The 12,348-nt window shown below is 52.0% G+C and overlaps 1 protein-coding gene across 4 annotated transcripts in view; it reads right to left on the reverse strand.

The window, feature by feature from the left end:
- The window catches only part of LOC111157199 (septin 6), a 60,076-nt gene that overhangs the window by 10,791 nt on the left and 36,937 nt on the right, over positions 1-12,348 (reverse strand). For all 4 annotated transcript variants that reach the window (XM_022518491.1, XM_022518489.1, XM_022518488.1 and 1 more), the window contains 4 exons: positions 11,138-11,324; positions 8,512-8,673; positions 3,601-3,697; positions 459-627 (listed from right to left, as the gene is read on the reverse strand). In XM_022518491.1, the coding sequence (XP_022374199.1) occupies positions 459-627; positions 3,601-3,697; positions 8,512-8,673; positions 11,138-11,324 (615 nt within the window). The remainder of the gene's footprint in view (positions 1-458; positions 628-3,600; positions 3,698-8,511; positions 8,674-11,137; positions 11,325-12,348) is intronic.

Raw genomic sequence — 12,348 nt, forward strand, 5'->3', positions numbered from 1 at the left:
CTGAGCTGTAATAAAGGACATCCTATGGTGATTTCAAGTGTGGGACTTATGTCACACATCATGAAGACAGATCAGATGGCTCTTGTCGGCATAGGAAACCACTTTCAGAAACATGCCTCTTAAAGAAAAAAAAAAAGAAACATTCCTCTTGTCTGAAAGCATCTCAGATTCTGATTTGAGAAGTATGTCAGAGATTATCAACATCCCACGGTCAAAAAAAAACTTGCCCTTGAACGCAGACACTAAGACAGTGCCTGAAGAGCATGAAGGTCAGCGACAAGTGCACAATGACTGCTACCCAGTCCCGTCATCTGGGCTTGACAAGGGGAAGGAGGGGAAGGAGCAGCTCAGAAATCTGGCGGGGCAGCCTGAGTCCAAAGAAGCAAATGGGCCCGTGAGCAGGGTCCAGGGCAAGGCTTCCACAGTCACAGGGTGGGCCGGGCTGGCTGGAGGGGTACCTGAAGGGTTTGCTGTCGGGGTCTGTGTCCTTGAAGCCCATCTCCTCCAGCTTGCAGCGCCGGTAAAGCTCATAGTGCCGGCTGTGGGTCTGCTCCCGGAGGTCCTCCATGTTCACCCGGATCAGCATCTCCCGCAGCTTCACGAAGTCACAGTGGGCCTCGTTCTCCACTGCATGGCAGGGGAGGGGGGTTGAAAGCGCACTGAGAGGAGGGCCAGAAGCAGCGGAAACGGACCGATTGAGAGGCCAGAGGCCTCCTGGCCACGTGGCCCCTCCATCTGGGTGTACACAGCCTGCAAATTGGCCTCCTGATCCCCTTTTCCACGGAAAACGCACACGGACAGTTACAAGGCTGACAATAATAGAAAACTGCAAAACCATAAAAAAAAAAATCTAAGAAGGCCTTCCACGGCACCTCATGGGAATGTCTGTTTGCTCTGTGCTGCGTTTGCATTCACGGCAAATGCACATTCAGCCGTCCATCCCATGAAGAGTTCCAGCATCTCTGCTCCCAGTATTGTGTGAGGCACCGGGAATTCAGAAACGAAGTCATGGAGCCTTGCCCTAAGGAGCTTACAGTGGAGTGGAAGATCGGAAGCAAACAGGCAAATACAATGCAAAAATTACCAAAGCGGAGGCCTGTGCGTTGCAAGCCCAGAGGATGGGCGGGGGCCGAAGGTGCCCCAGCAGAGTGAAGGCTTCACCAGAGAGGCTCTTGAGGGAAAAATGAGAATGTATCAGGCAGATCGGGAAAGGGTCTCGATAATATTGAGACACAAGGTCTCAATAACGTTAGGCAAGGTTACGTGGCTAGCAAGCGGCAGATGGGCGTGAAATGCAGGTGAGCTAAGGGGGGGGGGCAAAGGCTCCGAGCAGGCGCCAAGTCTCCAAAGAATAAAGGGGAACAACTAGGACCTCTAGACCACAGTGGCCAGAAAGGGTGTGGACCAAGGTGTGGCTTGCCTGAATGGTAGGTCGGAGATTCAAAGGAGGTGTGTTTTAGAGGGTGGATGGTGGACCGACAGCAGTGATGATGACCAGGCGAAGCGGATCCCACTTTCTGGCCCGAATGAAAGTGCCCCCCGCTCAAAAGAGTAGAGCAAAGGTCTGTGGCTGTGTGCCTCCAGGCATGGCTCCCCTGGGTTACGGTGGGGGTGTCTGGCCTGACCATGAGGGACAGTGGTGTCTGAAATGACGAACTGGCCTAGTCACCCTAGGTTCTGTCTTCCAGGGCCTGGGAGAGGGGAGTGGGGGCAGGGAGGGGGTCTGGAATGACAGAGTGACCTTTTCAACGCTCACATCAGCTCACATAACCCCTCTGCTTGAGGCCCATGGCCCTGGGGCACCAGGCGGACTCATTGGAAGAGCATGCAACCCTAGATCTTGGGGTCGTGAGTTTGAGCCCCATACTGGGTATAGAGATTACTTAAATAAGTGAAACTTTTTAAAAAATTAAAAAAAAAAAAACAACCATTGCCTTGGGAATAAAGCCCCCTGCTGCCATAGAACACAAGCTAATGTTAAAAATTACATCAGTCATGGGGCGCCTGGGTGGCTCAGTGGGTTAGGCTTCTGCCTTCGGCTCAGGTCCTCATCCAGTCCTGGGATCAAGCCCCACATGAGGCTCTCTGCATAGCAGGGAACCTACTTCCCCCTTTCCCCTCTGCCTGCTTCTCTGCCTACTTGTGATCTCTCTCTCTCTGTCAGATAAATAAATAAAATCTTAAAAAAAAAATTACATCAGTCAGGCAATTCTCTGGACCAGCTCTTCCTCCATTTCCGCACAGCGATGCCTGGTGGCTGGTCAGAAGGATTGACTCCAAGGTCACTTGGACAGAACAGTGAACTCCAACTTACACGAAAAACCTTCAAAAACCCCTCTGCCGGTTAGGTGTGCACGATCTAAATGGCAGGAAGTCACTGGAACCAGTTGGCTGGTTTCTCCTCATTTTACTCCACATGATTGTCTCTCAGACCACAGACTCATTCCCAGCTAGGACTATGGGTCCAGGAACAGTTCACAAATGTTCCTAGCAGAGCATCTCGGCCCCAGATGGTAGAGACGACCAAAACCTAGCACGGCTCCAATAACCAGTCCTGTCCTACCTATGGAAAAATCCAGCGACCACTGGAGAGGCTCCGGTGTGCCCAGAAGCATGCCAGCTTTGTATGCGAAGTGGATAACTTCCCACCCACTTCCGGTTATTTGCTCAGTGGCAGGGATGAGCATATAGTCCATCAGTCGCCCTCTTGTACACGGTACCCCTCTAAGACCCAGCTTAGAGCTGAAGATTTGGAGGACCAGAAGCTTCTTCTACCCATGGCCAGTGTCCCAGGCCTTGCTGTATCCACAGAACTGACTAGCTCCATGGGTAACTTACCACGGGTCAGGCAGACCACGAAAGGAAGCTTCCTGAGGGTATATACGTCTGTTTTGAAATTGTATAATAATTGCATAAAATTTTTATATATATATACACACACAGAGAGAGAAAGAAAGAAGAAAAAAATGAATACCAATGTATCTACAATTCCGATGAAACAATAACAGCACCTTTGTGTCTCTGCCTGGACTTGAAACGAGGCTGAACCACTATTCTGACTTTGGGCTTTACCATCCTTCCTTCCTCTTTATTGTTTTGCCACTTACGTATGAATTCCTAAGAAGACTGATCTTCTTCAGTGTTGTCTACTTTGGGAATTCACATCAATGAAGCCGTACAGCATGTATGCTTCTCTGATTTATTAAGCCCAGTCTTATGTTTCTGAGATTCATTCGTGTACGAGTAACTATAATCCATTCATTTTCACCACTAATATCCCATTAGATGAACGTTTTGCAATTCATCTGATCTATTTCAGATGGCTTTCTGGGTTGTCTGCTACTCATCTGCTATATTCTTGTACGTCTCCTGGTGCCCTAGGGGCACCTGAGGCCAATACCCATGTTTTCTTGAACGTTTTTGTTTTAGGAACTTCTCCATTAGAGACCAAGAGACCTGCTCATGGCAGAGAATTCAGGGGCAGGGCCAGAGCTGCTGGAAGCCGCAGCCATTTGAGTAGAGACCGGGGATGAGTTAGGGACTAGCCGCACAGCGGCTGGACACAGGGAAAGGGGCCCTGCCTCCTGGAGACTCACTCACCCTGCACGGTGCCCCAAGGATACTGCCGCGCCTTCATCATCTTGTTGCCTATCTTCAGCTCCTCTGTGCTGCCGATGACCGCGAACGGCAGGTGCGCCTGGAACAGAAGGCAAACTGAGGCTTAGAGCAGTGCTCCCGGAAAAAGGCGTCGAGTGTCCCTTGATACAACCGTTGCCTGGCTCTGGGGCCCTGGGCCCATCACACCATGGTGGTGTCCCTCCCCATCGCCATCACCAAGAGGCATTTCTTAAGCTCTGAGCTGCGTGGGGCTAAGAGGCCTAGTTCAACTTCTGCCAACTAGAAATTCTCAATGACGTAGCCCAACACATAGGGAACAAAGACAGAGAATAAGCTGAATACTGAGTGGATACCCAGATCAGCACACACATGCTCAGGGGGGACAGAGAGGCTAAAGGGAGCCAAGGGGGCTAGGATCGCTGCCCCCTCCCTGGAGTGTGAGAGCCCGGGCAGCCGGCATATACTAGAACCACACTGCTGACCGAGCTATGCATTCCTCGTTCTCATCCTTCCCCGAAGCAAGAGCTCCCGCAGAACTCTTGAACCTAGAAGTCAAGTCCGCAGGTATTTTCCTATATGCCCATAACCCTACTGGGTTGTTTTAAGGGCCGTAAGGGAGACAAAGGAAGTAGGAGACACTCACTCTTTCACCTTCTAGGAGCTTACAGTCTTGTTGGGAGCGCCAGAATTACACACTTGGAATCATATGAGACAGAACAGGCCTGGTTGATGAAGGTTTTGGAGGTCAAAGAAAAGACAACTGCCCGTGGCTGGTAGTGGGGAGCTTGGGAAACACTCCCAGGTCCCCGTCTCCCAGGGAGCAGGCAGGTCATAAGCACTGGGAGACCTGGCCAAGTGGGACCGCTGAACAAACACTGTTTCCAAACCAGGTGATCCTGGGTGGGGCTTTACTCAAAAGGGCTCGCCCCAGACAAGTACAAGGTCACTGGAGCAAGCTTTCTTTGGACTCATTTGCTGCCTGATCCATGCTATGCGTATTTACTGAGCCCCTACTATGTGCTGGACATGACCAGGACGACGTTGAAAAAGCTCAGAGCCCTCTCCTGGAGAGCGCATAGTCTGGTGTGGGAGAGAGACACGCCGATAATAACAATGCGGTAAAGTCTCGATTAGAAACATAGGTTCAGGGGCTCCTGGGTGGCTCAGTGGGTTAGAGCCTCTGCCTTCAGCTCAGGTCATGATCCCAGGGTCCTGGGATGGAGCCCCACGTCAGGCTCTCTGCTCAGCAGAGAGCCTGCTTCCTTCTCCCTCTCTGCCTGCCTCTCTGCCTACTCTCTCTGTCAAATAAATAAAATCTTAAAAAAAAAAAAAGGAAAGAAACACAGGTTCAAGAGCTGGAGGAAGAGAGAGCAGCTCACTTCATGAAGTCAATGCCGGTTTCACAGAGGAGGCAGCAGCAATTTTACCAACAGCTGGGGTAGCTACAGAACTGGCAGGAGCAGCAGCGGCAGCTCACATGTCTTGTTGATGCTTTTCAACCGCACTGCGACTTAGGCATTCTTATCTCCATTTTATAGACAAGGAAACTGAGGCCCAGGTGCCAGCAGGCACACAGCAGTGAGGGCCAGAGCTAGGAATGGAACCCAGGTCTCTCTGGCTTCAGAGCCCACCACTGGTCTGTCACACCCACGGAGGGAGTCCGAGCAGCAGATGGGGTGAGCGCTCCAAACTCTGGGGTGACCCGGCTGTGCAAGGTCAGAGGATAAGAAGCAGCTTGATTCTGGCAAACCTACAGCAAATGTCTTTTGTTTGCCTGATCTGCTCGCTGATGTCACAACCAATCCTTCCTCTTCCTTCTCTTTAGCACTTGCCCCCCAAGAATGTTCTTCAGGATGGAAAACCATAGGACTCATCAGGATATCAGCTCTAGGACACTTGCAAGTCCCCCGAAAAGCTTGGTATGCCCCTGAGGGGACTCTCCCGTCACCTTCTGTCAGCTGCTCTCAGAGCATCTCCTCAGCAACCCCCTCCACCCCTTCCCACTCCGCTCACTGTGCCTGAAGTGGGGACAGAGGAAAAAGGGGGTTAAGGGTACATGGAACATGGGCTGGGGTGGCTGCGGGAAATGTTGCGTTGATCCTAGGAGACTGAACATGAGGGTCGTTGGGTGTGTAACACACAGGGCGCGATGGGGGCACTGAAGTTGGAGGGACATCCGGGCATTCCCACTCAGGATCCCAAGACAGGTGGGGACCCTCAAATCCACCCCCAAGCACTTTCTGGGAAAATACCACCCCTCCTGCCAAGAGCTAGGGCTTCAGCCACGAGACACAAAAGAGCCAGAGGGCAGTGATGGCAAAGGACTAGACCGGGGGAGGAGGTGAGAAAGAGAACCTTCTGGCGCATTGCATTCCCGGCTCTTAGCCGAAAGTGATGGAGGGGGCTGTGTGAAATGGGCAGGGATTTCTCTGGGCTCAGGAGGAGAGGAGGGAGGAAAAAAAACCCAAGGAGAGAAAAAAGGCATTAAAAAAAGATCAGTTTGTCTTCCCTTGGGCCTGTTAGATTTCTCCCCACAGGCCTTGGTTAGTTAGGGGACAGGGTCACTGGCTTCCCCTCTTGCTCACCACACAGTCATTCTAGCCCTTGCCCATGGTAAGGAAGGCCCAGCCCCCGCCAGGGCTCCCGAGACCTCTCAGGGCACACGCTTGGCAACCAGCAGCAAAGTCTGTTCTGATAAGCATCCACAAGCGGAATTTTCTGGGTGCTGCTGGGCAGCTCTCACTGGCTTCTCGCGACAACCCTATGGGGCAGTTCTCATACTCTCATCCACTTGCAATCTGGGGAAAACGACTCGCCCAGGTCCCTAACTCCTGGGCCCAAATCTTGCCAGGGAACAGTAAGGCCACCATGCTTTTGCTGCCGGGCCCTCCTGGCCCCCCGCTGCCACCCATGTGCTGCCTCCTGGCTGAATGGCATCTGCTGGAAGCCAGCTAGCCACGAAGGGTAGAAAAGCATGGGGCCGGGCTTTGGCCCACGTTCTGCTGCTCTTGAGTGTTGGGTGGTTTAGATGACCCAGAGAGAGTCAAGCAGAGCAGGGACAGGGTACACCCTCCAAGCAAACACCCTCCCGGGGGTGGCACTTTGCAGCTATGGGCCCAGGAAGGAGACTCTGATGGCAGCAGGACGGCACTGCCCCTGAAACGCAGGGGGAAAGGTCCCCTGACGTCAGACATCCAGTCTCCAAAAACTCTGAGAAGCTCTCAAGCCTCCTCTTGGGAGTCTGTTCTCAGATTCACTACCTTTCCTGTCTCGTGTCTACCTTGCATTCCTCTCAGTATATTTTGAAGGGTTGGATGGGGGTGCCTGGGTGGCTCAGTCGGTAAAGCGTCTGCCTTCAGCTTGGGTCATGATCCCAGGGTCCTGGGATCAAGCCCTGAGTCAGGCTCCCTGCTCAGCGAAGAGCCTGCTTTTCCCTCTCCCTCTGCCTGCTGCTCCCCCTGCTTGTGTTCTCGGTCTCTCTCTCAAACAAATAAAAATAACAAAATCTTTAAAAGTAAATTTAAAAAAAAAAGGTTGGATGACCCAGTTGGCATGACTTAGTCTATTCCAGTTCCAGAACATCCATTATAGTTGGGAGGTTGGATGACCTTTCTCCTCTAAGGGCCTTCTAATAACGAACGCATCTCGGGGGTACCGACGGGCAGCAAGGCGGGCGGACACAATGACTTGCCGCCCCGCTATGCTAATTTGTTTGCCAAATTCTAGAAGGTAGCAGCTGATACCGTAATGATAACTCAGGGGCGGTGGCAGCTGGAAAGTTTTCTAAAAATGGCTTTTATTACCAGTCTTTCCTGAGTCTGGCTATACCCGGGCATTATGTCATTAGGAAAAACTGATGCCTCTCAACAGCGAGAAAAAAAATCTGTTCTCAAAGCAGAGGCTTTCTGAAAGCTATTAGCTGTCTCCTTGAAATCACAACATTGAAGAGTTCACAGCAACAGCATCAGCACATTGTAAAGAAGCTTGAAGAGATGTTTGACTCCCGCCTTGCTCACTACGCATTCCTCTAGGTGGCGGGCGGGGGGGGGGGGGGGGGGGGGGGGGGGGGGGGGGGGAGAGGAGAGGAAAGATGGCAAGTCGGGATGCCTTTTTTTTTTTATTTGATTCATTCACACTTAATAAAGCAAAGCATCACCCTGAAACTTAAAAATAACATTTCTCTAGTCACCAGAAAAATTGGAGGCTAGATGTCATTTTTTCCTCCCTCGGTGGGGAGAGGGCTCGATGATGCGGAGTCTCGGAAGACAGCCAACTTTCCCTGCTGTGGTTGTCATGGCATTGTTTTGGTCAGAGAGGAAGACTGTTTGCCTTTCTGGCAGTCCTGGGGATTGGGGGGGAGGGCTGGTTTAGACCGAAGCAGCACCAAAGAGGAGGGTGGAAGGAGAGGTCCGAATCCTCGGCTCCAGACTCTTCCTAAAGTTGGCCTTTCCCTCCCTCCGTCTCTAGCTATTAATCTCAGCATCCCTGAGGCTTTGAAGCAGCCAAGGATAAGGGAGAGGAGCTGTTTGGGTTCTGGATTCCTTCTCATAAACACCCGAGATTCAGACGATGGAGAGTTGATTGCAGTAAAATGAATGGTGTTGTTCGACTAGTTTGTAACATAATAAACATAGGGGCGCCTGGGAAGCTCAGTCAGTTAAACATCTGCCTTCAGCTCAGGTCACGATCCCAGGGTTCTGGGATCGAGCCCCACATCTGATTCCCTGCTCAGCAGGGAGCCTGCTTCTCCCTCTCCTTCTGCCTGCCATTCCCCCCTGCTCATGCTCTCTCGCTCTCTCGCAAAAATAAATAAATGAAATCTTTCTAAAGAAGAAAAATAATAAAAATAAACAGCAAATGGTCAGTAAGTTGAAGCCCTCTGCCCACACTCACGTTCATGGTTCCATTGATCTCTGCCACTGACTCATCATCTGTAGGGAATTGGTAGATCTGGACCCCGTTGCTGACAAGTTCGCTGGTGATTTTGATTTTGAACTTTGTTAGCTCACTCTTCGAAATGGCATCTGATTTGGCGATGATGGGGATGATGTTCACCTGGGGAAGGAAGGCGCAAAGCGGAATCTCTGTTGGTAATCTGCGACCGATAGCGGCATGACAGAGGACTTCCATGAGCTCAACCCACCAGCCCAGGACTGGCCACCTCTGTAGCCAAATCACAGCATAATAAATGATGATGGGGGCCGCTTACTCAGTGCTGTGTGCTGAACTAAGTGCTTTACATGGATTAACACAATTAATCTTGAAGACACCCCTCTCACTTTACCAATGAGAAACTGAGGCACAGAGGGGCTAGGTAACTTGTCCAAGGCCACAGAGCAGTAAGTAGCAGAACTGGGATCCAGATCCAACTTCGGCCTTCTTCCTAATTCCACAGTCTTAACCAGCTCAGCTCCAAATCGATGAGCTGTGTGATACCTTAATATCGAGGTCACTGCTTGAGTGATTCCAATCAGAAAGATGACAGTTGGGAATCTGTGCTTGACAAGAAGGGCCTCTCCTTGTCAACAGTAAATTGTTCCAACCTACCCGGGGCAGGTTTGCCCCAGCGTGTTAGGGACCCACCTCCTTTCTAGCAGCAAACTTATGAACCAACCCAGCTGGAGGGAGAGGACCCTCTCAGTCTCCGGTATGATCTGAGACCTCAAGCAAACAAGAGTTACCCTGCCTGTTTTGCGATTAATTTCTGCACAAAGCAAGCAGGTGGATATGTCCAATTGCCGACAGCAGGACAAAGGCCTAACACCACACCAAGGTTCAATCCACCTGAGCCCTGGCCCTTGAAATGACTCCAAGGAGAGACAGGGCTTTTGCGGCGGGAAGGTAAAGAACTGTGACACGCACGTGTCTTCGTGAGACAGAGCACACCCGGGCTCAGGTTCACATGCGGAGCAGAGGCGTTGCCACCAGCAGACTTGGGGCAGGGGGCGGGAAGCATCATCGACAGTCCTTGGGCCCCAGGAAGAGCTCTACACTTGGAGGCTGAAGCCAGCCTGCTTTATGCTTTACCTGAGGAGTACCCGCAAAGGTTGTCTCCAGTTTCACACGCAGATCAGAGAAAGATGGGACCCTACAGGTACGTTCCTTGAAGTCTTCGAAGGACACAGGGCAGCGGGGGGTGTGGGAGGGTCAATGCCGTTGCCAAGGTGGAACAGCAGACAGAGCCAATTCTCCTTGTCACTTTCCACCAGGTCCCCATGGACTCAGGACCAACATGTGCCAAAGGCTGATTAACTCCACCCAACCCACCCACCAGGCCACCGGTGCGTGGCTCTCTGCTGCCCGATACAGGACACACAGGGCATAGCGACCTTTCCAGAGCAGCCCAGTGCTCGTGGGGGGTGAGCATCCTGGGGCAAAAAAATGAAAAATTTGCTTCTATTTTGATTTGAGCTGAAAGTGTCTTTTTATCATGGATAGGCTACTAAGTAATGCATATAAATTAGAATTTCACAAAATAAAATACCTTGGAGTCAGAGACAGCCAGGTCCAAATCCTGGACCCCTTCCTTACAAGTTGTCTGACCTACAGAAAGCCACTTGGCTCTCTGTGCCTCAGTGTTCTTGTGAGGAAGTGGGTATAATGGTAACCACCACCCTGGATTCTTGGAAGGATGAAATAAAATAATGCATATACGGTACTCGCCCCACGGCCAGGCACATAGGAAATGTTAGGGGGAAATTGGATTAGGCTTTTTTAAGGAATCTTGCCTTTATTCTTTTGTACAGTAAATAGTCCTTTCAGAGGACAAATCCTTGTCTGATTTCCGTCTGGCAAGGGACTTACATTTTTGAGTTCCTTTCAGGGAAGGACACGACTGATTCCCGCAGCCACCTTTCTCAGGCCTGGAGGCCACAGAACATGGTGCCAGGGATCCGAGTTCGAATCTAGACTCTGCCAGGAGCCAGCTGCATGACAACAGGCAAGTCCTTTAACCTCTTAGAGCCTCCTTGTCTCCTCCGGTAAGTGGGGGATAATGACGGTGTTTGCCTTACTGGGCTGTGAGAATTCTAGGAGACGGTCCAGAGGGTGCTTGCCTCAGAGTGGCATATAATGAGGATTTAGCAAACATTAGCTGCTGTTACTAAAATTATTACTGATAATAGAAATAGTAACTTTCAAAATCCAGTTTGCCATGTTCGATTCTCGAACAGGCCAGTTAATCTTGGGGCAAAGAAGAAGACACCTCTCCGTTGCCAAAGGCTGAGCCCCTAGGCCCAGGCGGCCATCTTGCTTGCAGCCACCCTTAACCCCCAGAGGGATCAGGGCAGAAAGATGGCTCAGGGTAAACCCATGCCCCGCGCCGGGAAAACAGATCACAAAGCATACAACGCGGGTGCTGGATCAACAACACCATCTCTCTGGAGGATCAGGGAATGAAGGGGAGGATGAGGAGGCCCCAGAGCGTCTTCTGCATCTGGCACCTGCATGGCCCGAGAGACCGGTAAGGGGGATTTCCGTGTGCCCGGCCTCCCGCCCGCCCTCACCCCTGCCTTCGTACCTTACTGTCCAGCTTCTTCATCGTCACGAGGTCCAGAGACTTCAGGGAGTGGCCCGTGGGGGCGATGAAGTACAAGCAGGCGTGGATTCGGGAGTCATGGTAGGTGTGCAGTACCCTGCGGATCTTTAATTCTTCCTGCAGGTAAGCCTCGAACTGGGCGTCAATGAATTCCACGATGGGCTTGTAGCTGCGGGATGGGGTGGGGGAGAGCAGGGATGTGGCCCGACCGCTTCCAAACCAGGACTTTCGGGACAGTGTCTTCTCGAAGTTTAAAATGCCCTGGGTCATCTGACTCTCCCCATCCATCTGGGTTTCTCCATATCCCATCGACAGGCCTGCCCGTCCCGTCGGGCCCGCCACCTCCTTGGTCCAACTTCTGCTCCGGGCGTACCTTCGCTCTGGACCACCCGCGTCTCCCTTCTCATCCCAGTCCTACCCTCCCACCCCTCAGGGTCATGGACTGTCCACCTCCTCTTCCATACAGCCTTCCCCACTTTTGCCAGAAATCCCTTCTCTGACCCCGGAGCATAAAATAATAATAATAATAATAATAATAATAATAATAATAAGGCTATCGGATCACTTACTGTCACTTGCCAAGGATGACCGTTCCCTCAAATAGACTGTCCCTCTGAGGGCCAGAGGCCACAGAGGGCACTCCTCTCTCCCCCATGGGGGCCTGAGGCAGCGTGGGGCCCGCGGGCAGTCCCGGGGGTGGGCTGACTGTGCTCCAGGCTGGTTCCACATCCGTGCTCCCTGCGTCTCCCCCCAGTGCCTACTGTGGGAGCTGGGGACCTGGTGGGGGCTGGGACCGCTCCTTGACCCACTGCGGGGGGAGCTTGTCAGAACAGCCTGGGTTCTGCTCGGTCTCGCTGGGTTTATGGCACTGCCCATGAGCTCCCCTAAGGTCCACATATTTTTCCAGTTTTCATTTCCTCCAAGAGTATGACTTTAAAATCTAAGCATGTGGACAACATTTGGTAAAGGTTGTCCACCCCACACACGTACACACACACACACACACACACACACACACACACACACCCAGCTCACAGTCTCTACACACAGTCCCCTTTATGACCCCAAGTCTTGCCAGGGCGCCTGAAACCAGAGCCAGTACTCTGTTCCTCCCTGTCCTGGGAAGCTTCTCTCTTCTCTCCGGGGCCATTTCTGCCACCTCTGCAGCCAGCCTCAGCTCTAACTAGGTCAGC

The sequence above is a fragment of the Enhydra lutris genome, unplaced genomic scaffold (assembly GCF_002288905.1).
Source record: "Enhydra lutris kenyoni isolate GAN:26980312 unplaced genomic scaffold, ASM228890v2 scaffoldscaffold53, whole genome shotgun sequence".
Lineage (NCBI taxonomy): Eukaryota > Metazoa > Chordata > Mammalia > Carnivora > Mustelidae > Enhydra > Enhydra lutris.